The sequence below is a fragment of the Gavia stellata genome, chromosome 24 (genome assembly GCF_030936135.1).
Source record: "Gavia stellata isolate bGavSte3 chromosome 24, bGavSte3.hap2, whole genome shotgun sequence".
Classification (NCBI taxonomy): Eukaryota; Metazoa; Chordata; class Aves; order Gaviiformes; family Gaviidae; genus Gavia; species Gavia stellata.
In genome coordinates, this window is record NC_082617.1 from 12,765,651 (window position 1) to 12,790,565 (window position 24,915).

General features: G+C 40.7%; 1 protein-coding gene across 2 annotated transcripts in view; it reads left to right on the forward strand.

Moving 5' to 3' along the window:
- GAPVD1 (GTPase activating protein and VPS9 domains 1) overlaps positions 1 to 21,577 on the forward strand; it is a 31,676-nt gene extending 10,099 nt beyond the window's left edge. Inside the window, exons 5-26 of one of the 2 annotated variants that reach the window (XM_059829000.1) lie at positions 58 to 192; positions 301 to 490; positions 2,318 to 2,478; positions 3,383 to 3,512; positions 4,413 to 4,538; positions 5,382 to 5,555; positions 5,858 to 5,998; positions 6,600 to 6,734; positions 7,314 to 7,433; positions 7,925 to 8,002; positions 8,127 to 8,500; positions 9,027 to 9,114; positions 10,222 to 10,302; positions 10,970 to 11,092; positions 11,609 to 11,738; positions 12,132 to 12,241; positions 12,894 to 13,053; positions 13,534 to 13,721; positions 15,090 to 15,303; positions 15,878 to 15,950; positions 16,839 to 17,036; positions 17,735 to 21,577. In XM_059829000.1, the coding sequence (XP_059684983.1) occupies positions 58 to 192; positions 301 to 490; positions 2,318 to 2,478; positions 3,383 to 3,512; positions 4,413 to 4,538; positions 5,382 to 5,555; positions 5,858 to 5,998; positions 6,600 to 6,734; positions 7,314 to 7,433; positions 7,925 to 8,002; positions 8,127 to 8,500; positions 9,027 to 9,114; positions 10,222 to 10,302; positions 10,970 to 11,092; positions 11,609 to 11,738; positions 12,132 to 12,241; positions 12,894 to 13,053; positions 13,534 to 13,721; positions 15,090 to 15,303; positions 15,878 to 15,950; positions 16,839 to 17,036; positions 17,735 to 17,875 (3,270 nt within the window). In that variant the 3' untranslated portion in view covers positions 17,876 to 21,577. The remainder of the gene's footprint in view (positions 1 to 57; positions 193 to 300; positions 491 to 2,317; positions 2,479 to 3,382; positions 3,513 to 4,412; positions 4,539 to 5,381; positions 5,556 to 5,857; positions 5,999 to 6,599; positions 6,735 to 7,313; positions 7,434 to 7,924; positions 8,003 to 8,126; positions 8,501 to 9,026; positions 9,115 to 10,221; positions 10,303 to 10,969; positions 11,093 to 11,608; positions 11,739 to 12,131; positions 12,242 to 12,893; positions 13,054 to 13,533; positions 13,722 to 15,089; positions 15,304 to 15,877; positions 15,951 to 16,838; positions 17,037 to 17,734) is intronic. The other variant, XM_059829001.1, reaches the window with a different exon arrangement.
- The last annotated feature ends 3,338 nt before the right edge of the window (positions 21,578 to 24,915 follow it).

The following is a 24,915-nucleotide window of genomic DNA, read 5'->3' on the forward strand; positions in this document are numbered from 1 at the left end:
CTTTCCAAACTCTAGTAAATGGTCTCTCATGTAAAAACTATTTTTTTCTCTTTGCAGAGCTGTGTGGCTGCTTTCCTGGATGTAGTTATTGATGGGCGTGCAGTTGAAACTCCTCCCATGTCTTCTGTTAACCTTCTGGAGGGGCTGAGTAGAACAGTGGTTTACATGACATACAGCCAGCTAACTACTCTGGTAATACCTTAAGTTCTTAAAAAGTAGTAGTATAAACTTGTCCCCATGTGTTTACAGATAGGATAAATGAGACTGCAATTCTTATCAACACTAATTCTAAATTTTTAGGTTGGCTTTATGCGGAACGTCATGTCAAGCGATCAGCTTAAGGAAGATCGGATGGCTTTGGAAAACTTGCTGGCAAACTTACCCCAGAACAAACCAGGGAAGAGCAGCAGCCTTGAAATGACTCCGTATAATACCCCACAACTTTCTCCTGCAACTACTCCAGCTAACAAAAAAAATCGATTACCAATAGGTAAGGAGAACAAGCAGACTTCTTGCATGATTTCTGATACCTTGATACATTTTCTGTGCCATTTTTTCAGTCATCTCTTGGGGTTACTCTTCGACTACACCTTCAGTTCCTGCTTTTTCTGTGTAGATGGTGAAGAATTTTCTTTTGCATAGAAAGCCAGGTAGCTGCTTTACTTTCTGATGCAAGTATGGTGAGCTTCATCACTCTGGATTGAAATTAAGAAAAATGCTGGACTGGTTGGTAGTCATGCTAGTGCAATGATAACAAAGGGAAAGTTTGAAGATGGGAAGCGGATCTAGGAGGGAAGATTGCTTAGGAAAGTGGTAAGATGGAAGTGATGACATTTAATTAGTGGGATACAATAAGTTTAAAATTTTTGTGTCTGAGAAGAGAGCAAATGTGGAGGAGGATGAAAAAGCAAGAGCAGAACTTTTAGAGTGTGTGCTGAGAAGAGAAGCTTTCTTCTTTCTCCCTTATTCGCCTGGTCTAATTCCAATTGTTAGTATATTGTAATGCAATTCTATGTTGTTTGGGTTTTTGTCCTCTTCTTGAATAGGATTTCTGGGTCTTGAACTTTTCCATTTCAATAATATTTTCTCTTAAAATAGGAAGTGTGGTACCTTTCTTCAGTGTATATTTACATGAATATGACCATATGGGATATTTTTGTTTGTTTGAGAGATTTGGTGTTAGCGTGTAACAGGGCGAAAATACGTAGAGCCTGATCAGTGGCAAAAAAACCCCCACAAAACCAACCCCAAAACAAACCTATCCCATGTTGTTTTAACTCTATTTCTGAATGTTTCTGGTCTTATGCCTAATAAAGTAGTGGCACAACAGCATTTATTTTATGGCATAAAATAGTTTTTGCTCAAAGTTTTTTTTCTTTTGTTTCATTTTAATGCTCTCGAAATCCAGGACAGCAATTGGCAGCCATTACTGCCTGGGATACTTCTGCTACCAATCTTTCAGCTCATATAACTCTAGTAACCCCTTTTGGTGGGTAATGCCCTCTTTCTGTTCTTCTCTGTGAAACTTTTACTTATAACACACGACTTGAGCATGTCTTTGGTTTACTTTGGCAATCAGTTGCTTTTTCAGATTTCTTCATTGATTTCTGTATGAAACTCATTTCATATGTACATGTAGTTTTTAAAAACACCTTGTGTGCCTTTGTGTGATAATCAGAATTTGGCTGTGACTTCCGCACACTTGCCTTGTTTTCCCCAGATGAGATAAAGAAATAACTGGTGTCATGCTGCCATACTTAGAAATCTTAATTCCATGTGGGCGTTTTTCCTTCCACTGTGCCAAATGTGGGAATATGAGGCTACTTGAAAAGACTAATAAAGAGTCACAAAATAATCAGAGTAAACCACCTTATGCTGAACTGTGTGTCTGGGCTTGAGACACCTGTTACAATAAGATTTCCCCACTTTTTAGGAGAAAAAAACCTTATAAATAAATTAAACAGAGTTATAAACCACAGGAACCTAGACTTTTTTTTGTTGGTAACAAACTTCTTCATTTTCTCAATTAATTTATTAAGGGTCTTTCTATGATTGGAATACACTGAAACAGGACATAGTATACCTTGTTTCTCTAAACTTTTATGTTGGAAGTTTGCTTTTTCACAGTTCAGTACTCAAATTTAAACACTAGTTCCATCTCTTGAAGTCTGATACGACTTTTCATTTTGTAAGTTTATTTAGTATGTGTATTATTAATTCAAAACATTGCCGTTCTGTATTTCCATTGTATTGTCTTTTTTTCCTCCTCAAGCAAGGAAAAGCTTTCTCATGTTGATATTTCAAAATATTTTCTTAGCAACTCGTAGCAGAAGTAGATCAAATATTCTAATGGATCAGCACGGAGATCATGAAGGATCGTCCCAGGATACTATCCCAGAAGTTCAGCCGGAAGAAGTGCTGGTGATTTCTTTGGGGACAGGTCCACAGATTACTCCAGGAATGATGTCAGAAAATGAGGTATGCGAAAACTATCACGTCTCAGATATTTTGAAAAGTACAGCCTCTGTGGTCTCTAGTAGCAGAACAATGAAGTTGTGACACTAAGTTCGGGTAATAAATCCAGAATGGGAATTAAAATCCTTACTTCATTTTGCTGAACTTGGGGGTTGTAGCTTTCAAATTTCTCTTTGTTAGGTGGGTTTTTTTTTCCTCACTTAGTATATCTGCACGGTGTGAAAAGCAGCATATTAACACAGGAAAAATGAACCTGGCAGATGTATGAAAAGGCTTTGTCATCTAGCATGCTTAAAAGCAAACTTGGGCTATTGTTTCTGAGCCTGAAGAACCTGATTCACTTATCTCTCTGCATGCTGGGTCCTTTGGATCACGTGGCACAGGTGAATGACAGAACTGGAACACTGATCCCGACGTTTTTGGCAGCTCAGACTTGAAACGCACAGGCCCAGCTTCTTGTGAGAGTGGAGCTGTGGTCATGTTGCCATCAATGCCTTCAGACTATGCTGCTTAGGGCAAGGCTGGTTTTACAGCCTTTTCTTTCACCAGCCGTAGCACAGCTTTTGCTTTCATCTTTGCTGCTTTGCCTAATAGTTCAGATTATCTCCTCCTGCAGCCTCGTAATGATCAGTTTCCATATTATATTAGTCTTCTGGGGTGATGAGGGAGCTGGTGGCTCCACTATTATCAGGACTTGCCTTATGTTCACATCTTGGTTACCTGGCATTCTCTCCAGGCTCTGACTTTGGAGATAGCTGCCTTTTTTCAAATGGTATGTTAGAAATGTGGTTGTGCCGTTAACATCTAGGGAAAACAATGCAAAAGTGTGCAATGTTCTGTTTACTATTTAATTATCTGAAAAATAGATTATTTTAAGGAAGTCTCATTTCTTTCTCCCACTCTCCAGGTCTTAAATATGCAGCTTGCAGATGGCGGACAAGGAGATGTCCCTGTTGATGAAAACAAGCTCCATGGTAAACCTGATAAAACCTTGCGCTTTTCCCTCTGCAGTGATAATCTGGAAGGAATATCTGAAGGTGAAGGGTTACTTAAGTCTTGAAGAAGTTTTGTCCCCTTTTTTTTTTTTCCTAAACTATAAAAGGAACTTCTGTTAAATACAGCATGTCATCTTTGCCATTTTGAAGACTGTACTATCTTACCCTGAGAGCCTCTTTTCTCTTAGCCATTCAAAGAAAAAAGTCTGGAGCTAAATTTTGACCTGCAAAGGCATAACTGAGTCTGAGAACTAGGAAGAAAAAAACTAAGTGTATTTAGAAGGAGAAAACAGAGAGATTTTTTTTTTTTTTTTTTTTGAAACTTAAGTGCAGTACTAATTATTAAAATAATCAAACTTCGCTCTAAACTTAGACTTCTCAGGTTTATTCTTCATCATGTTTTAATAAGGTATTACATATCTCAGAATAGTTTCTCGACTCTAGACAATTCCTTTCTATGAACTTCAGACACAACAAAGCACGGGTTTATTTGTGACATTGAAGATGGTTGTACAGATCATTCAGCATGCATTATTTTGTGTTATTTCCATAATTTGGTTTTTGCGCTCTCTCTCAAAATAAGAAAACAAATTCATGGACAAGTAAACAAATTAATGGCAAAGACTTTATTGACTTTTTAGTTACAGTTAAATACAGTAATGGTGAGATTCCAGCTGTTTCTGATAATGTATTTGTAGATTATTGTAATTAGTATAGTACTCTAAACATGGGAAGTACAAATCACAGTGCCAGTTAACTATCTATAGAATAGGGATCAAGAGTAGAGCAAATGTACATTTAGTTCATCAATTCAATGTTTTATATTGGAACTGCTACTTCATTTCTTTTCATCTTTCTAGTTAATTGTGTCCTGGATTGTTAATGTTGTATATTTAGGAACTGTTATTCCAATTAGATTTACAGTAAAATCTATTTTCACAGGTCCTTCAAATCGCTCCAATTCTGTGTCATCTTTGGATTTAGAAGGAGAGTCTGTGTCAGAGCTTGGCGCGGGCCCCTCTGGGAGCAATGGCGTTGAAGCTCTGCAGCTGTTAGAGCATGAACAAGGCAGGTGCAAATTCTCTGATACGAGTGCCTGAGGTGCTGTAGATGGTAAAGCTGAAGTTCTGTGGAAAAGGGTTGGAAAAATTACTAGTTCAGGAAAAAATAAGTACAAGCTTTCCCTGTGCAATTTCTCTTGCATTTATTTATGGGTTTGTTTGTGGGTTGTTTTTTTTTCCCCTGGAAATATTTCTTGTAGTCCATTGTTAGGAAAAGGGAATTGCATGGGATGTTGAAGCTTAAGTCCTTCATAGGAAACTGCTTGTAAAGTTTTGCTTGATACCAAGTTTTTCCCTTCAGGGAATAGGATGATTTGAATTGGAGTAGTCTTAAAGCGTGAGGATAGCTTCCTGTTTAATATATATTTGTCAAATGCTGGAGCATGTTGCCCAAAGAGATCATGGTGTCTCCAGCCTTGGACATACTGAAAATATGACTGGACATGACCACGAGCAACCTCTGTAATTGTTCCTGTTTTGAGCAGGGGGTTTGGACTTGAATGATCTCTGGAGGTCTTTTCCAGCTTCAGCTTTTCTGTGATGAGATCTTCTTAAAGGAATTTTACCAGTTTCTTGATATCGTGCTAAATTTTGTTCATTTTGTATGTCAATTTGGTTGATAGGTCACCATGTGTAGTTCAAGATTTTTCTTACGTCTCAGATGTGCTTAAAAACTGTTTTCAGGAAGCATCTCTTGAATAGTGTAATAGTGCTTTACAGGCCTTACTTTATAACACTGTCTTACCTGACAGAATTAGAGGTTTGTTTTGTTTGGGTTTTTTTCCTATTTTCAATCAGAAGTAATTGGAGAAGCCTTTTAAAAAAATGAGAACCTTTTATTTTTGCATAGCCACAACTCAGGATAATCTTGATGACAAGCTCCGTAAATTTGAAATCCGTGATATGATGGGGTTGACTGATGACAGAGATATATCAGAAACTGTGAGCGAAACTTGGAGTACGGATGTCTTGGGAAGTGACTTCGATCCAAATATTGATGAAGATCGTTTGCAAGAAATAGCAGGTAACTTGGTGATACATATGGTACGTTAAAGTGCTTCACGCTTGCTCTAAAATAGTGAGGCTGCAGAGCCCTCCTCCTCTTTCTAAATAGGTGTATTTTCATTGATTAAACTGGAGCTTTTCTGTAGGAGGACATTGCGTGCATGACCTGTAGTATATTTGGTTGCTCATTTCTATCTTTTCAACATTGTCTTTCGTGTTTACTTTATTAAGGACACTTAAAATGTGTTCTTATTTTTCTCTTATTGGAGCTGTCTTCAGGAAGCCTATACCTAGCTATACGCTTCGGCTTTACTTTTGCAGGTGCAGCTGCAGAGAACATGCTAGGCAGCTTGCTGTGTTTACCAGGTTCAGGATCCGTGTTGCTTGATCCCTGCACAGGTTCAACCATATCAGAAACCACAAGTGAAGCGTGGAGTGTGGAAGTATTACCAAGTGATTCAGGTCAGAATCGTGTGGGTTTTGGTTATTTCTTTAGCATGAATCAAGATTCTTCCAGAGGCATATAATGCAAAACAACAGCCTCTTCCTCTCTTTCTTCGAGAAATTATTGTCTTGGGGTTAAGTTAGTATTTGTGAATACTTCCAGTATTAAAAGTACAAACTGTTCCTAGGCAGAGAGAAAATGGAAAGCATTGTGAGAGACTGACTTAAGAAATTCTTAAGGGCCAAACAGGGAGAGAAGGGATTGCAAAGCAAACTTCTGTTTGCTTTCCTTCCCTGTGGTGTTAAGTAGGGGTATCTATGATCACAGTTTACTTTGGTTAGTGAAGATTCGACTGCATACTGTTGTCTCTAAGAAATACAATACTTAAAGCAGTAAAAACTTCTTAGAATGCCCTTGTATATAGAGCATTGCTATCTGTGCAGTGTCCTACCTTCTGTATAGGGAGAAAACTCTTGCTGAAGTGGTTGAATTAGCTTAGGACTTAATATACTAAATCAACACATACCCCCCCACCCCTTCTGTATGTGGATATTAAGGGAGCATGGCATTGAGTAATGATACTTTTTCTCTCTACTCTCCATTGTCTCCCTTTTGTAGAGGCCCCGGACTTAAAACAGGAGGAAAGACTACAAGAACTGGAAAGCTGTTCTGGGCTGGGTAGCACATCTGATGACACAGATGTAAGGGAGGTCAGTTCTCGACCCAGTACACCAGGCCTCAGCGTTGTATCAGGTGTGTTTAATTGTCTCTGAAAACATGCTGCTCTATTAGAACACAGTCAGCATCTGCTTTGCTGCACTTACTTTAGTTATACATCATTTCACTCATAAAATAACTTTTTTGCGCTCATTTTGGAATTTTCAAAGCAGTAATTCTTTGTTCATCTTTCAGAAGAAATAAAAAAGGCAGCAGAGCATCAAATACTCTGTGCTACAGTAGTAATGGTTAGCAGTGGAGTGTTGATCTGGAAGAAACTCCTAACTTTCTTGCATTTAGTTTTATTATCACAACTTTTTTTATTTAAGTAAATCAGCATATATCTATTTCAGTTCTTCATTTTCTGTGAAGTATTTAAGAGTAAAGTGTCTTTCTAATGTCCATTGTCAAAGTGTATTCATGGCTATGTTAAAACAGTTGTAGAGCAGAAATAACATTTTATTTTAGGACTATAGAAATTCATAATGTCTCTAGGTGCTACTGTGAGTTAGGAGTTGATTATTGCAGTGTTCACCAAACATTTTAACAGCTTCAGGATTTTGCTTCCTTTTTCTCTGAAAGACTATTACAGATACTTCTTTTGTTATGTGTAAGGTATTAGTGCAACATCTGAAGATATTCCTAATAAGATTGAGGATCTCAGGTCCGAGTGTAGCTCCGACTTTGGGGGAAAAGATTCTGTGACAAGTCCTGACATGGATGAAACGGCCCACGGTAAGTAAGTTACTTACCTGTAAATGAGAATTAGAATCTCTGATAGCTGAAGTCTCACAAATGACACTTGTAGAATCCTTAAATTTTATAACTTCGCCCAATTTCGAAGTTCTGGTGGCTAAGCTTAACATTTTCCTTATGTGCTAGCACTGTATTTGTTTGACAAAGAAACTCCAGTACTTCATAGTACCAGAGCTTGAGTACTAAAGTCTGTGATCTAAGATCACTTTTTCCTAATTCGGTTTGATTACACTGACTGTCCTCTTGCATTTTGGAATTGGTCCGCTCCTCAAGATTGCCCCAGTTTTTGTGACGTAATTCTTTGATCATTTCAGCGTATTACAGAGATCTTTCCGTATAAGAGTATCTTTAAAAGTATTTTGCAATATACGTTTTGTAAACTTTTATTGCTGAGGGCTGTTTTTCCAATATCCCTTATGTTGTAGGTAGTTCTTGGTACAGCACTAACTTTTTTTTTTTCTGTATTTCAGGAGCCAGTCATCTGACATCTCCTCCTTCTCAGACAGATTCTTTGCTTGCATTGTTTGACCCTCTGTCATCAAATGAGGGTGAGTTGTGAAGAGTAAGCTTTTTTAAAAAACGGGCATTTTCAGTGCTTCTATGTTAGTACCAGCTAATTTGGAAGAATCTTAAAAGAAATGTGTGTGGCTTCTTTTACACTTATGACCGCAGGTGTATCAGCTGTAGTAAGGCCTAAAGTACACTATGCAAGACCCTCTCATCCACCACCGGATCCACCAATCTTGGAAGGAGCTATGGGAGGTAATGAGGCCCGATTACCAAACTTTGGGTCTCACGCTTTAATTCCAACTGATTTAGAAGCATTCAAGCAGAGGCATTCTTATCCAGAGAGGCTAGTCCGCAGTAGGAGTTCAGATATAGTATCATCAGTTCGGAGACCTATGAGTGATCCTGGGTGGAACAGACGTCCTGGTAATGAGGAGAGGGAGCTTCCTATGCCGAGCACCAACACTGGAGCAGCTGTTCTGGTGGCTGCATCTCAGTCATCGTCTTCGTCTCCCAGTAAAGACTCCTCTAGGGGAGAGGTAAGGCTTCTATTTATGACTATTTTTTTCTAGCATGCCCACTTTAATTAGGCATCTAATGCTGGAAAGCTGATATTAAATGTGTTTAGCTAAGGAATTACAATGCATTTTTGTTACCTTTTAAACGTTGGCCAATAATGTTTTGCAAGCTAAAGCTACAGATGTTCAGAATGGCTTAAATTAACCTGGCTTCTCTTAAATTTACTGGATGAACTTTACTTGATTTGGTGGGACTTCAGAAATAGATTTGTTGCAGTGTTTAAATTTGAAATGCTGCAGCATCCTGAAAAGTAATTTTCTTTAAAAAAGAAATAAGTGAAATCTAAGTTTCTCCACGTCTTTTGGTTTTGCATTTATAGGCTGCCCTCTTCAGGAGGGATATTTGTAACTTAATCTGCTATGGCTTTCTGTGCTCTGCTGTAGTTCTGTTTTTACAGTCGACATAGCATAACCTGATGTCGAGGAGAAATTTTGTCTTTATGCTTGATATGGTAGATGCTCAAATGTAGACTCTGCCCTTCTACAGATTGAAGAACGGAAAGACAGTGATGATGAGAAGTCTGACAGAAACAAGCCCTGGTGGAGGAAACGCTTTGTGTCTGCCATGCCCAAAGGTAGGATCATGTCCATCTGGTGTTGGTACTTTAGAAAGAGTGCATGCTGCCTTTATTATGTCTTTAGTCACTTTTACAGAAAGTTTTTACAGTTTCACTTTGAAAAGCTGACCAGACTGACATAGATTTGTTACAGAGTAATAGTGGTCCTGTTTAATTTTGAGAAATAAAGGATTCTTCTTTATAAAATTGCAAGCGTTGCAGTAAAGAGAGAATTATTGAAATACAAAATATGTAGTACCTGTAAAGAGGTGTGTAAGCTAAAAGAGATTTGGTTACGCATTGTGTTATCTTAATCATTCGGTAACCTTGGAATCCTTATGTGATGCAAGTAATTTCATAGTTGTATGGTATTAACTTCATTGTAGCTTCACTGAGAACTAGTCTTAATTGTCTACGGATGTTAGCGTGCTAGTTGAAGGATATTGATAACTTAGGATATCTTTTGTAACGCAGCATGACTGGAAATTAGACTTTGGCTATTTACAAAGTAAAGCTTGTGCAAGATAATATTTGGCTTTCATGCTGTGAATAATGATAACTGGGGATGGAACAATGTGTGCAATATTAAATATTCTTGCCTGTTGAAAAATAGACTTCCAGTTAGAAAAGAACCAGTGTAATCCTTGCAGTCTCTGCGTGACTTTAGATAACGTTATAGTATTTTAATACCGCTTTGTTTGCTTTTCTATTTCACAATGTAATGTCTTTGCATCTTCTCCCTGAACTTACTAGTGGGAACGAGCTGCCAGAAAAGACTCGTGTCATTATGACCAATATTTGAGTTAGGACTATTGGCTAAACTAAAGTATAAATAAATATGTAAATAAAAATGGCAAGCTCCCTGACTCCCTTGGCTAGTAATTGCCTAGAACATACTGTACCTGGAAGGCAAAACTGTTCTGCCTGGCTCACGGTAGCATGTCTGTTAAAGGTAGAGCTTACTACATATGATGACTGTACAGTTCTGCTCCACCCTGTAGATAAGCTTATGCTTTTATTGACGTTTATTCGATGACAAACTTCTGCATTATCCACTTTCTTAAAGTTTCTTCAGTCTGGCCATTATCTCAGAATAGTCTTTGATAAGGTACCTTGCATTTTCAGCTCCTATTCCATTTAGAAAGAAAGAAAAACAAGAAAAAGACAAAGATGACATGGTGCCTGACAGATACTCAACACTTCAAGGTATATGAATAATATCATCATAGTAATTTTCTCTCATAACGTGCCCTCTAGAGATCCAGAGTGCCCACCACGTATCTATTTACAGAAAGGTATACGCTATTGTAGTTAATGTTCACAACTGGCTTTCTGAATAAGTAAGTGGATAAAGACTTCTTGCCTTGAAGACTGTTTTTAAATTGTCATGCTTCTGCCAATACATATAGTACTAGATTATCGACTCAAATCTTCATTTTTTTTTTTTTTTTTTTTTCTTCTCTCTCATTATAAAGCTTATGTCCTTATCATAGCTGAGCTGGAAGCGTAGCTACAGACACATTCCTGTAATAATTACCTAAGTGCTAAATTAAACATGATTTGAACCTGTGTGTTTAGTTTTCTGTTTGCCTAATCATTTCTAGAAGTCTTCAAATATACAAGAACCATTTGTGTATACAGTATAAATATGCTAAGGATCTGGCTTTATTTGTTCACTTTCACTGTACTTCTTTTTTTTCTGCTTTTGCTTCAGACTTTATAAATATATTTGAATTGTGGCTGCATGGAACACAAGCAGCTGTTTGCTTGATGTGGCTAAAACAAGTCCAAATGTGTAGGTCTAAATTTTTGTATTTGCTTTCAGATGACACAATACAAGGTTAACTCCTGTTGTTTTCAATGGTCTTTTCAGATGATCCCAGCCCAAGGCTCAGTGCACAGGCGCAAGCTGCGGAGGACATTCTGGACAAATACAGGAATGCAATTAAGCGAACCAGTCCTAGTGAAGGAGCCATAGTGAACTATGATAGTGCAGGTGAGACCCTGGCTTTTACAATCATCACGAACATATTTCCTCCTCCTTAAAGATAAAAACACTTCAGTATTCTAGACAAATGTTAGTACTAACAGCTGAACAATGTGAGCTCTAAACCAGGAACATTTTGTCAAATAATCTGGGAGACAATCCCTCAGAGACTGGGAATTAAATCGGTATTCTCAAGGACAGCTCTTTCATATTGCCATTGAGGTGGTTGGTTGTTAATAGCACATCTCTTACCAGGTTTTTGTTTGGGGATTTTTTGTTTGTTTGTTTTAATGGATACTGAAGAAGTATTTTTGCCTTCCAAAACTGATGCAGTTTCTTCTTAGTGATTTGTAAATTGTATATTTTTAATATACTTTTTTCACGTATTCAGAATAAGTTGTCTTATTTGCTGTTGCCATTCCCCCCCGACCTTGGAATAACAAGAAGAAAATAGAGAATATTAGTTTAGTTTCTTCTTCTGACTCCTCTCTTAAAGTGTAATGCTGTTTTTTTTCATTTCCATAGAGGCTATTGGGGATGGTGAGAGTATGCATGACTCTCCACGTGATGAGGCTTTGCAAAACATGTCTGCAGATGATCTCCCAGACTCTGCGAGTCAAGTAGCACAGCCACAAAGTTCTGCTTTCTCCTATAGGTAAACACGTTTGCAGGTTTAATGTTACTCACAAAGTAAAATTAAAAGCTGAAGCTATGAGATTGGTTCCCACAAAAATCTTAATATGGATCAATTGTAAACTTATACATGCTTTTAGTTTTAAGCATCTCAGACTGTCATATTTCCACTGGTGAAGGGGGGATATTATAACCCGAGAAGACAGAGCAGTTCCATGTTTAGGAAAAGTCCTTTGAAACTGGTCTATGTGCTCTATCAAAATAACTGATATTCTAAAGTCTTGACAACATTGGTGTATTAAAATGATGCTAAATAACTTTTAGGCAGTATTTAAAAAAAAAAAAAGTAAAGAGTGCTTATTGAAGAAGCAGACCTTGCAGCAACTTTGTTAAGAAAATATTTTTCCTCTTTAAGGGATGCAAAGAAGAAATTGAGATTGGCTCTTTGTTCAGCAGATTCTGTTGCCTTCCCGATGTTGACACATTCAACAAGGAATGGTTTACCAGATCACACAGACCCTGAAGGTAAACGTTCTTTATACATACAGGCATATTGTATTGTATGTGTTGCTTCTTTTCCCCCATCTAATGGCACTTGTACTGCACCATTTATGGTAACTTCTGTCTGGCATAGGTATAGAAGGCATAGGCCACCTTTTGCCCTTCAAAATGTTTTCAATCTTACTCGATAAACAAACCTGCCAACTAAATCTGGTCTAATTTTTTTGTAATGAAGTGTCTCAGATAGTTTCAGGCTCTGCCTGCACTCTGTAGAATAGACTCCCAAAATACATGTATTGTTGGGAATTGTGCTATAGTACTAATAGAGCAAGTTGAATGATTTACTGAGTCTTTACGCTGACTTAGCCTATGTGTCTTGTGTTTGCATCCCTCCATTCATTCTAGGTTTATTTGTAGACAGGTGAATTTGTCACCTTATCTGGTCCTCTTCAAGTTTCAAAATTGTTCTAAATAGCAAATAAGATAGTGGTATGAAAACTTACCCCTTGATATCTGGAAAATTCAAAAAGACTTATTAAATTGTTCTTAAAATAACATTTATTGCCTGATGTACATAAGTTTCGGTTTAAACTGTTACGCTTTTCCCATATTCAAAAGCAGTTTTATTTTCATCATGCCTACATTTCCTTAATATTTTTCCTTTGTTCTTTATTAGATAATGAAATTGTGTGCTTCTTGAAAGTTCAGCTAGCTGAAGCTATTAACCTCCAAGACAAGAACTTGATGGCCCAGCTGCAAGAGACAATGCGATGTGTAAGCCGCTTTGATAACAGGACCTGTCGAAAGCTGCTGGCATCTATTGCAGAGGACTACAGGTAGTTTGTTCAGTATCTAATTATTAATGGGTTTCCAAATGCATATATTTATTTACTAGCAGATTGGGAAGATCCCTTTTGGTTTAAATTGTACTTTACCAAATCTGGTTATTACATCTCTGCTTCCCCACAAAATGATGAAATTGTCTCACCTATCTGGAAATGGCTTAAAAAAGCTTGGACCTTAAGTCAGTCCAGAGAGTAATAAACTTAGGTTAAATCAATTTGTGGCTGATGTTCAGCTCTAACACACAAGAGATGCTGTTTGGAATTTGCTTTCGTCTAGCATTCTGGAGTGCTGCAAGGGCAGTGAATTCAGTTCAGAGAAATCTGTATAAGATGGAACTTCCTAATTCAGGCATTATCTTTGTTTTAAAAACAACAGGTTGAAGATTCCTCTTGCACTACAACTTAACAGTTTGCAAAGCTATTAGCCTCTATCTTTATTATGAATCTAACGCAGAGCACTGTTTATTTTAGGAAAAGAGCTCCATATATCGCTTATTTAACTCGATGTCGGCAAGGCCTGCAGACGACACAAGCACACTTGGAAAGGCTGTTGCAAAGAGTTCTGCGAGATAAAGAAGTGGCCAACAGATACTTCACTACAGTATGTGTGAGGTTACTGCTAGAGAGCAAAGAAAAGAAAATAAGGGAGTTTATTCAAGGTAAGATTAATGCAGACTGTGGAATATTTATATTCCTTTACTCCATATTTAGATGCTGGCTCAGGTTAATGTTTTAAAATAAAACTTCTGATCTGAGGAGCAGATTCCTAAAATGGTTTTCATTTCAGCTGGTGAATTAATGGCTCAAATAGACGGATTACTGTGACTTAACAGTACGTTCTGGCAGCTAAGCCATGGTAACTGCATTTTTCATGGGCTAAAAGAATGAAGGTAATTTGACCTCATTTGGCCTAAAAAGTTATGCTAAATCATATTGTTTAGCATCTGCCCCATGGAAGAAGCATGAATACTATTAATTCATTTATCAGTAGATCTAAAATACAAATTAAGTTGCAGCATTCGGTCCTCAATACACAACCTGTGGTTGCACCTTAGAAGATATGGGGAATAGTAGTAGTATGAATCAAATGAATCAAAGATTCAAAAATATCATAGCGTAAAGGATAGCAGCATCAGGAAGACAACTCTCAAAACAGAGTCACTTAAACCAGACTATTTCTCTGTTCTGTATGCACATACCTGACTTAATGAAGTACATAAGAAATTTGGAGCCAGTTCTTGCTCCTGGAGCATATAGTGCTGCATATTAAATGTGCCTGAATAGGCTGGAATTAATACGAGGACTTACATATACTGGGATTAAAATTCTGGTAATAAGATTCAGTGACCCAGGAAGGAGTAAAAAGCCCTTTCATTGGGCAGAAAGGAGACAGCTATTTCTGGATGATCTAAAAGAGAAATTGGCAGCTCTGGCGTTCAGGCTGCTGGCAGATATGAGTGGCAGTTGTCTTCTGGTGCAGAGTGCTATAAATATGAAGCCAATGAATGGCCAGTGATTTGGTCATGTTGCATTAACTTGGCTGCATCACTCATTCTGTATTTTGTAGATAAATATGAATGTTGCAACTATGCATACTTAGTAAAAGTAGGGGTAGGAAATGGTACACATGGGTTGTCTTGATATCTTCCCCCGCCCTTTCAGCATCTGACAACATTGCGTGTGCTGGTTCCTACCAGCAACTGTTCTAGCGATTGTTCTGGGTGTTATCTCTGTGGGTGGCTGGAAAGAAGGCGTAAGAACTGGTACTGCAGAAGAAGTGATTAACACAGTATCAAGTAGAGTATTTTGACCATATGCTTTGTTAAATGTGTTTTATAAGCTTTTCCTTTAATTCCTCCATTTATTTCAAGTGTTCCTGTTTGTATTTCCCTTACTGGGGCGTGGGCAAAACAGAGCCTCAGTGCTGCCTGGCAAGAAGTCTGAAGTAGATTCTGGACTCTTCTTTCCAGAAAAACCTATCAGAAATGTTTTTTTACTTAACTGAATGTTGTCTGTCTTTTTACTAGATTTCCAGAAACTCACAGCAGCAGATGATAAAACAGCCCAAGTTGAGGATTTTCTTCAGTTCTTATATGGGGCTATGGCTCAGGATGCCATATGGCAGAATGCCAGCGAAGAACAGCTTCAGGATGCACAATTAGCTATAGAACGCAGTGTGATGAATCGTATTTTCAAACTTGCGTTCTACCCTAATCAGGATGGAGATATTTTGCGTGACCAGTAAGTTAATGTAATTTGAAGTACCCGGTTTCTCTTTTGCAGTTAGCGCAGATGGAAGCTGTGCAGTCTTCACGTGACAGGCTCGACTAAGTCAGCCATGCCATACAAACTCATGGTTTCTTTCGGAACGTTTTGTAAAAGAACAGGGAAGTGCTTTAGCATCATGTGCAAAAGTTTGTGTTTGCAACAAACTGCTAGAACAGAATAAAATTGTAAATGTAATGACTTGGGATACAGACTTTCAGATCTGCAAGTGTGTATGCTGAGAGAATGATCAAAATCTGCTTCAGGACTCCCTCCATTTTCTGTTTTGGTACAGAATTTTCCATGCATTTGGGGTTATTGGGTTTTTGTGTTTTAGAACACACTGGCTGTGTGGTTGTACTTGATTGTATGGCAAAATCCTCTGCATCTTTTATTGACCTGGTGTCCAGTAGCTGTAGCACCATCGTGATTATATGCATTCCTGAAGGTCTGTCTTGTAGTATCAAACCTAAAGCTAGTGGGAAACCCCAGGGGACTACTTGCTGGCTACTGCTTACTTTTCCCTCTTGTTTTTTGTGTTTGTTTTCAGGGTCCTTCATGAGCACATACAGAGGTTATCTAAAGTAGTGACGGCAAACCACAAAGCACTTCAGATACCTGAGGTAACAACTTCTCCTTTCCTTCGCTTTCGTACGTGTGTCAGGGTGCTTGGTTTTGATTGTGTTTGGGATGGGGAGAAGGTTGTTTTGTTTTACGCTTAGAAGCATTGCTTTTCTGTCCGTGACAGCTGAAATAACCCTGCAGGAAAAACATGCTGTACCCATGCTTTGGTATCTTCCATTGACCGATCCTTCTAAATTAATTTTTTTTTCTGATTTTGCCACCTCTGTCCTGGTATTAGGATTTAAGAACTAATACTACACTGCACTAAGATGCAGTAACTTTCTGATAATTTGCTTCAAAAGACAAGATTTTAATCCTTTATGCTTCTAATGTGATTCATATGCCATAGCTGTGGTTTACAGCTGTCAAGTTAACTTTGTCAACTAGCCAGAATTAATGGAACCTTGCAGATCGCTGAATTTGCTCAGTGCTTTCACTTTTCTCATGGTTAGTAGGATAACGAAAAGCAAGTTGGTAGGCTTAAGAAGTCTGTCAGAGGCTGGATGTTTGCAGCTTTCCTAGTTCTCAATTCAGCAGTTGAGCTGTGTGAGTCAAAACAATGAGTGTTCATAAAGCTGCTGATAGGAAAACTGAGACGTACAGCTCTACCTTCATTTGAAACAGTGTACTAGAGAAGTCAGGGAGAAGTACAGGCTAATTATGTTAGTTGCGCATAGAGTTCTGGCTCCTTGTAGTTTTTTATTATAACACAGCAGAAAGCCACCTGTGTCGTGAGTGTAATGTAACCACCTTGACTTAAAGCTTCCCATTTCTTCGGAGCCTTGCTCCTGCCTGCAAGTCTCTGGTACTTCAGATCCTCTGTGGTGCACAGTAGCAGCTTAGACAAACAAGAACTGGCAGTGTGTTGGTTTTTGTTTTTTTCCTAGGTATATCTCCGGGAGGCACCATGGCCATCTGCACAGTCTGAAATCCGCACAATAAGCGCTTATAAAACTCCCCGAGACAAAGTACAGTGTATCCTGCGAATGTGTTCAACCATCATGAACCTGCTTAGTCTGGCAAATGAAGATTCAGTACCTGGGGCAGATGATTTTGTTCCTGTTCTGGTCTTTGTCCTCATAAAGGTGAGTTCTTTTGCAAAGATCACAACTCCAGCTAATTCTTGCAATAAACAAGCAAATTTTAGGAAGAAAAATAATGCATTTGGGTAACTGGGAGCATGCTGGACTCAATACCAGATCTAATTCAGCAGGTTTAAATAGAAACATCAGATGTGGTCACAGTTACGGTTTTTGAATCCAAGCAAACTTTGCATTTGGAACCAAGGAAATAGGGGTGCAGGCATTGTGTGTGGAGTGGGTTTTTTTGAGGTGCGTCCACTAGCATCTCTCATCTGTGCCTGCTTAATGTTGTCCTCTTTCAGGACCGAGATCCGCACTAGGACTGACTTGTATTGTGTTGCTGACCTTTTTTGACATAAGAGTGTTTGGAGGATGGTCTGTCATATATAAGGTGCTAGAGCAATAGGCTTTTCCATGTGTTGAAATCCCCGATGACTTTTATAGATTCTGCCCTTCTTTCTCTTGGCCTGCCAGTTGGTTTTCCTTGTTGGAAAAATGCTCCTTTCATCAAGGTTGATGCATTCTGAGTATGTGAAATGGGTAGACAGTCACTACCCTACAGATGCGTTACAAAATCATGTATTACAACTGTGTGAGAATCACTGTACAAATAGAATTGTACTTCTATTCTGTATCTTGTAATGTTTGATGTTTAGCTTTGCAAACAAGCTGTGAGTATCTCTTTCTTCTTTAACCCTCAGGCAAATCCACCTTGCTTGCTGTCCACTGTTCAGTACATTAGTAGTTTCTATGCCAACTGTTTATCTGGAGAAGAATCATACTGGTGGATGCAGTTCACAGCAGCAGTTGAATTCATTAAAACTATTGATGATCGCAAGTAACTCACAGCACATGTATGGGCAGACTGTTAGCAGAAGAAGAGTATATAAGAATGTACAACAGCTGCAAAAGCTGAAGAAGAGACTTTCCTTGTAAAATACTGTACAGAATTGAGGCATTTTAAAACACACCTTTACTAATCAAATTAATTTAACAGATTTTCCTCTTCTCTTTTGGTTGCGTTTTTCTCCCCTGTAGACACTGGCACTGCAAAAGGGACCACAGTTTTCAGGTATTTTGGAATCTCAAAACATGCAGAAAATTCTTCATGCTTTTTCCACCACCCCTCTTCCTGAATTCTTACTCACGTGAATAATTCACTTCATTTAATTTCTAATAGAAAACTGAAACAACAAGAATCAGGGCAACCACTTAGTATACTTTCTAGCTTAATACACGTTTTATTAAAAAAACACCAGCCACACTGAAAGTTTGTAGTAGCTGACATTAGTTATCAATTTTATTTCACCTAAATTTAAAATCTGAGAGGACAGTGTAAATATTATATACCTATATTTAATGCATTGCAGTTATCTTTGGACGCATTATCCTTTGAATAAACAAGCAAAAGCCTCTCTGACCTCTTAACAGGTTGTGACATACTGTGTTTTGGTAATGAAAGGACTTCCTCGAAAGGCTAAGATTAAAAAAGGGCAAACTGAACTATTTATTAAAATGTAATTACAATTACTGAAATTTCTAAAACTGGAATTTATAACAGACAGGGCTTATTAGATAGCTAAACACTTTTTGGCTAGGGCGTTAGGGTGTTAAAAAGGTTTGGATATATGGAGGAGAGGGACTGTAAGTTACAATAGATAAGTCTAATATAAAAAAGGAGAAATAAAATACCTTACTGTAATATTTTTTTTCTGAACTATTGTGTATACTGTACAAACCCCAAACAGAGATCCTTAACAGAACCTTGGACTGTAATATATATTTTGATTAGTGACATTAAATACATATGCCAGGGGTTTCAGTGAATGTTTTTACTAAATGTTCTTCGTGTTGTCTGCTATGCAGCAGTGCAAGTTTTACTGTTGATATAAATATTTTAAAATATAACACTGTTCTTTATGAAACATATCATGACATCAGTTCAGGGTGTTTTATAGCTTTCTCACCCCACCTTTCCCTTAAACTGACAATTAACAATTTAAAGCAGTTTTTATGCACACCACCACATGGATTTTTCATGAGTGAAATGGTCTGAGTGATGGCCAGTGGTTGTTATCTGTATATAAGCACTTGCTGTTCTTTTTTAGCTAGAATTACAGTGAAAAAGGACAGCAAGCATTTAACTTTTTCATGTCAGTATTATTTCTTGCTCTTCCCAGAATGTTCATTGCACTTCTCACAGAGGGATGTGTTAAGACTTGGTGTCTGTGAGTGGTAAAGAAAACAAAATCTTTCTCGCATTCTCTTCAAAATATGATTAATTTTTTTTTGTGTGTGTGCATTTTGATGATTAAAGCCTGTAAGCAACTAGTACTTGGGAAAGTCATTTGGTTAACTGAAATTAGAGCAATTTATATAAAGTATGAAGTGCTTGATTTGGCTGTGCTACTTGTCAAGGCATAATTAAAGAAACTGACTTTCTAGGACTCTAACATGTAATTCAGTATAGCATTTTTGCCAAACTAATCACAGGTGAGAGGGTGGGATGGTAACTTTTTTTTCTTTCATTTATAATCTTTCTCCTCTATTAGAGACCTGATTCTGTGGAGGAGCAATACTCAGTAGAAACACAATTTTTCTGATCTGCCTTACTGTGGTAACTCAGTCTGTGTAGCATTGCAATATTCTAGTTATTTAGCCTTGATGGGTTTTTGGTGCTGAACACATAACTTAATATTGCAAGCACAGCCCTGACCAATAACACTCAGCAGCGAAGCACAAATATGCCCTTGAAGATATGGCCAGATCATATCTAAAAGCAATATAAATTTATTTATATTGAAGTGTCCTGTAATATTTAATTATTACTTGAATATCTGAGATGTTAAGAAAGTTCTTTTAGTCCTGCAGTTTGGGTTTTAGTCAAGGAGAGTATTTGTATGATCCTTAAGGCACAAAGACACTTAAGTTGGTGATTACCCTGTGCGTTGCTTCTGTTTGCAAACTTGGCAAGCAGGATTTGATCAGCACCATCGAGTCTTTCAGATTTGCTCCCCTTTATGGAAGGGGCAACAACCATTTCCATCACAATTTTTATCACTTTGTTTTTCTGCGTAGAAAAATACTTCAAAGAACTGGAATATTTTTTTTACTATTATTTAGTTATTTTAAAACCAGTAAGTGTTTCAACGAGCCCCAGATGAGCTGAGAGTCCTCATAGCAAGATGGTCCTTTGCTTCTTTTTTTCAACCTACTCTGAAAGTCCTTTATGTAGTCTTGATAGTTGTAGTTTTAATTCTGAAGAATTAAAAACCTTCCTGTAATATCCTCTTACTATTTTCCCTTGGTGTCCCATAACGTTTTGTTTTAAAATGATAAATTACATGTATAGGAAGTGATGTTGTTAGGTTTTGGTGTGCAATAGTAAAGGTGAAAAGACAGTGCATAAAGGACCAAAAGTAACAGAACCGTTGCCAAAAGGTGCCAGCCAACCATGTACCTGTTGCAGTAAACTTGGTGCTTTCTGTTAATTCAATTTCTTCAACCACTGAAGGATGAATGGAACATTCTGGGGAACGGGGAGGGGGGAGAGGTCATTAGTAGCAGGTTGCAGTCGTGGACTTAAGGCTCGGTTGTTGACTTCAGCGCTGGTTGTTGGCGTGTCTGGAGGAACCGCCAAATTAAACGATGGCATGGCTATGCCTGTTAATATTACAGAGGTGGTATTTTCCTTTTTTGGGTAGAGGAGTGAAAGGAATGGGCTGGTTTTTTTTCATCCCTAGGAGATTCCTTTTTGCTTCTAAGGAGAAATCTCATTTAGGCTTAAAGCTTTTTTAAATACTCTTTAAGGAGAATTGGAACATGTATGGCCTATTAAATATTTGAGTTTAAAAGTTTTTGTTTTGAAGACCTCACACTACCAAATGCTGAATGTAACTGCCATAAATTTCAGGAAAAAAAGCCACGAACATGATCCTGTTTCCTGTAGGTGAGTTTCTGGTGAGCACAGTGTCGGTTCGTATCGCTTGAAAATGTTAATGTTCTGTTAAGCCAAATTCTCGCAGAAATTTGAGAACTCACTGCCGTGTTAATGCTGAGGAGTGTGTGGAGGAAGGGGGTTAGGCCGGAACAGGAGCAGCAGGAGGAGGCAGACCTGTTCAGCAGCAAAGCTTCAGGCAAGTGAAGCGTGTGTTTGGCACGAGCGTGACTTGTGTGGCCGTGCTGCGGTACAGACGGTGCAGCCTTCGGCTGGCAGCGCGACGGGAGAGCTGGAGCAGCAGGAAAGCAGTGGACAAGGAGGGGGAAGAATATTCTTGTTTGGGTAACAGCTGGTGACTTGGTTGAGCCTGTACTACTTGAGAATTAATCTCTGCTGAGTTAGTAGTGTGTGTTCTGTACCTTTTAATTGTGCTTTACCTCTATTTAAAAGCTTTGTACTGCCTCTCCTCTTTGAAACTGGTAAAGCCTTTATAAACCTAAATTAATGAGCTTGCACAATCTTGTATACAGGAAACCCATCTTGTCTCTAACGTGATTATTAATGTATTATTCTGTAAAAACTGATTAAAAGGAGAGCAGTTTAACCGCCTGGGTTTCACATTTCTGCCTTGTTCCAATGCGATCAGCAGTGGTGCTGGAGATAGCATTGAGAGCGTGAACAGCTTGCCACTAACTTTGCATGGTTTCCGTTTAGCATCGCTGCGGTGTTGTATCCTCAGACCTTTTTTCACATGTGCACCAACAGCTCGTAGGGAGCGGACAGCGGCAAAAAAGAAACAAGATCCGGTTAATGGGAGAGGATGCACTGCTGAGTTGGCTGCTTAATACAGAGCTTTTCAGTTATCTCTTTTTTTTTTTTTTTTTTCTTTTTTTAAATCATGCAGCTTGGCTGTCCTAGTAGCTTGAGGGGAAAAAATAGCTACCTGCTGTCACACCACTAAGGTGGCTGACCTGGGGACAGCTGCCAGGACAGTGTCTGGTCTTCCACCGTGTGCTGTTCGATGCCTTGCCTGGAGTGCTCAAGTCCAAAAGTACTATGTTTCAGTCATTTCTTAAGAAATGTTCACATCAGCTACACGACAGTTTGGGGCGGGTGGGCGACGCGGCGGGACCGGGGCGGATGTGCGTCGGCAGCATGGTGCTGCCATGAGCTTGGTCCCCGCAGTGTTATTGACCTTGATTCTCTCTCATTTGCATCCAGCATTTTTCATCCTCTGGAATATGGTGTTTGGGGACCTTTCCATCATTAAGTGGATTTACAGCAATTTCCTTATGTGTTTTCTCCAAGGGATTCTGTTATGAGAGGCACATTAAATCTCCATTAATACCTCATTATCCGACTGATAAGATTACCATGATAATGAGGCAGAAATTCTAATTGTTTCACTTCTTATTGTGCCTTTCATTAAATCATATACCTGGATGTTGCTGTCGGAGAGGGGAGCTCCAGCCTGCAGGCCTCGGGAGGTGAACCCCTCCCCATGCGCCCTGGTCCTGTCCCCCGGTGCTTGGGGGATGCTGGGGCGTGCTGGCCCTTCCTCCTGGGCTCCTGCGCCTCCTGCCCCGGCCTCTCCACTGTGGCCATGCGACCACGCGAGCTTCCAGGGGCCCCAGGGCCTTTGGGTAACCCCTGCTGGGGAGCATGTTTTTGGGGAGAGCATGTTTTGTGCGGCCCCACGCCCATGCCCTGGTTTTACACAGCCGCTCGCTCCTGAGGGCGTTTAAGCGCAGGGGTGTCGAGTGTGTGTGCAGCCTCCTTCGGAGCTGTTACAGCCCATCAGGTCAATGATCCATGAACTAAAAAGTCTCTAAGCAGGAGCAATTATTGTCTATCATGTGTCAAAGGCACCCGTATTGACCCCGATAGATGGAGCCATTATGGCCTGTTGAGTCAACGATCCATGAACAGGGAGTCCCTGGGAGCAGAGGTCTCGACACGCCATGCCAGCACCATCACCTCTGTCCTTTCCCTCCCTGAGGGACGCGCGGGGGGCCGGGGCAGGCGTGGATTTGGGATGTGGGGAGCAGGGGCAGTGTGGATGCTGCCAGCTCCCACGTCCTGCCCCCATCGCCCTGCCGGGTGCCACAGGCAGCCTGGAGCCAGGCTGGGGTGGGGGAACAGCCCCGCTGGGCCGAGGTTCCCGGGGAATGATCTGCATCCGCACTGGCCCCCCTGGCTCCTGCTCCCACGGGGTGTGCTCAGGGGTCCCCTGTGATCAGCACAACCTGGGCTCTGCCTCTGGGAGGGGTGACCCTTTGTGGGGCCATGTCGGTCACACAGTCCTGGCGAGAGCCCCTGCCTTGCCCTGGCTGGAAGCCCATGGCCGGCCTCACCGGGAAACGGTGTGGGGGCCCCACTTGGCACCGGATCTGGCTCCAGATCTGCCAGCTCCTTACAGGGGGGCCCGAGCCATCCCTGTGAACAGCTCTGTTCCTTGGGCTCAGCTTATGGCCGGGTAGTGGAGCCCACGGTGGATGGTGCCTCTCGCCCCGCGGGAGATGAGGACCACAGGAGTCCCTGTTTTCGGCACAGCAGTGGTGTCGGGCACAGAGCCCCTGGCAGAGCCCAGAGCCAGGGTGCAGGCAGTGCTGTGCTGCCCTGAGGGGAGATGGAGCCGGGGGCCTGGCACCTGTCCCCCAGCCTGGGCTCCTCGGGTCGGGGTCTGCAGCAGAAAATAACCTTATCCTACACAAGTGGACTTCGTTAGGCTCCTCCTGTGCTAACGAGGCAATGTCTCCATAGTAACTGGCACGTTTGGAGGGCAGGAGGCGCAGGGGGACGGGAGACAGAGCCTGTGTGGGAGCAGTGGGCAGACCCCACAGCCCATGGTGCTCCCCTCTGGCACGTGGTGCGGCTTGGCCGGGAGCGAAGGTGATGCCTTCTCCGCCTCACCGGCAGTGGTGCGGCACCCGCTCCAGCCCTGCTGTCTCTGCCTCTCTGCGAGGAGCTGGATATGGCCCCTCCATGTCAGCGACCCCAGTGCTCGAGGCAGCAGCCCCATCCATGCGGCGGTGGGGACGTCGCGGCCGTGGCGTGGGGTGGCTTTTGGCACCAGCCCGCAGAGCCGGAGCTGCCCGGGCGGCTGTGGCCGTGGGGCCGGGCCGTGGTGGCCACCCGGTTTGGTGGTGCTGCCGCACCTGGGCTGGGCAGGTGCGTTGCGGGCAGCGGGTGCCCTGTCCTGCCCTGCCCTGCCCGCCGCTGCCAGCCCTGCCGGCAGCACCACCACTTAGCCACATCGCCAGCAGAGTCGTTGGGCTGGGGTTAATCAACATTCATTCATGTTTCCAAGTGTAAATTGAGCATTTGTTTAATTATGTGTAAGTAGCAATACATTCTGGCCATTATCTAAATCACTATTTTATTTCCTGGATGTGGTTTCATAATGCTGGGTTTGTGCTCCAGCCTCTGCATCATTAACAGAGAAGAGTTAATGAATATAAAAGCGTAAAGGCTAATTACACTTTAATTTACAATCATGGTCTCATTTTGGGACCACATGAAATCTGTTTTGAAAACAATTAAAAAAAAAAAAGCCCAACGAAGGTCTGGTGAGTAGAAGGGTTTTGGCACGAAGTGAGTGGTGCCGGTGGCCGCCAGGCCCGTTGCCGTGCGGCCGCTCAGCGCTGGCAGGGCCGGGGCTGCCTGCGGCTCTCAGGAGGCCGGTGGGTCCCTCGCTCTCCCTGCGGCTGCGGCCCCATGGGGTAATGGCCCGGGCTGGTGGTGGGACCCCACCGGGGCCGGTGCTGCTGTGGTGACGGTGCTGAGGGATGTAAATTGGAGCCCGAGCGGAGAGCGCAGTTCACCTGAAAGAGACAAAGATTTATTGGGCTGCAGATGTTGAAAGCAAAATTCAGCAAGACTGCTGACTCGAGCACTTTGCAATATTTACAATTACTGGGAATCTAATGGCCTGCTTTCCAG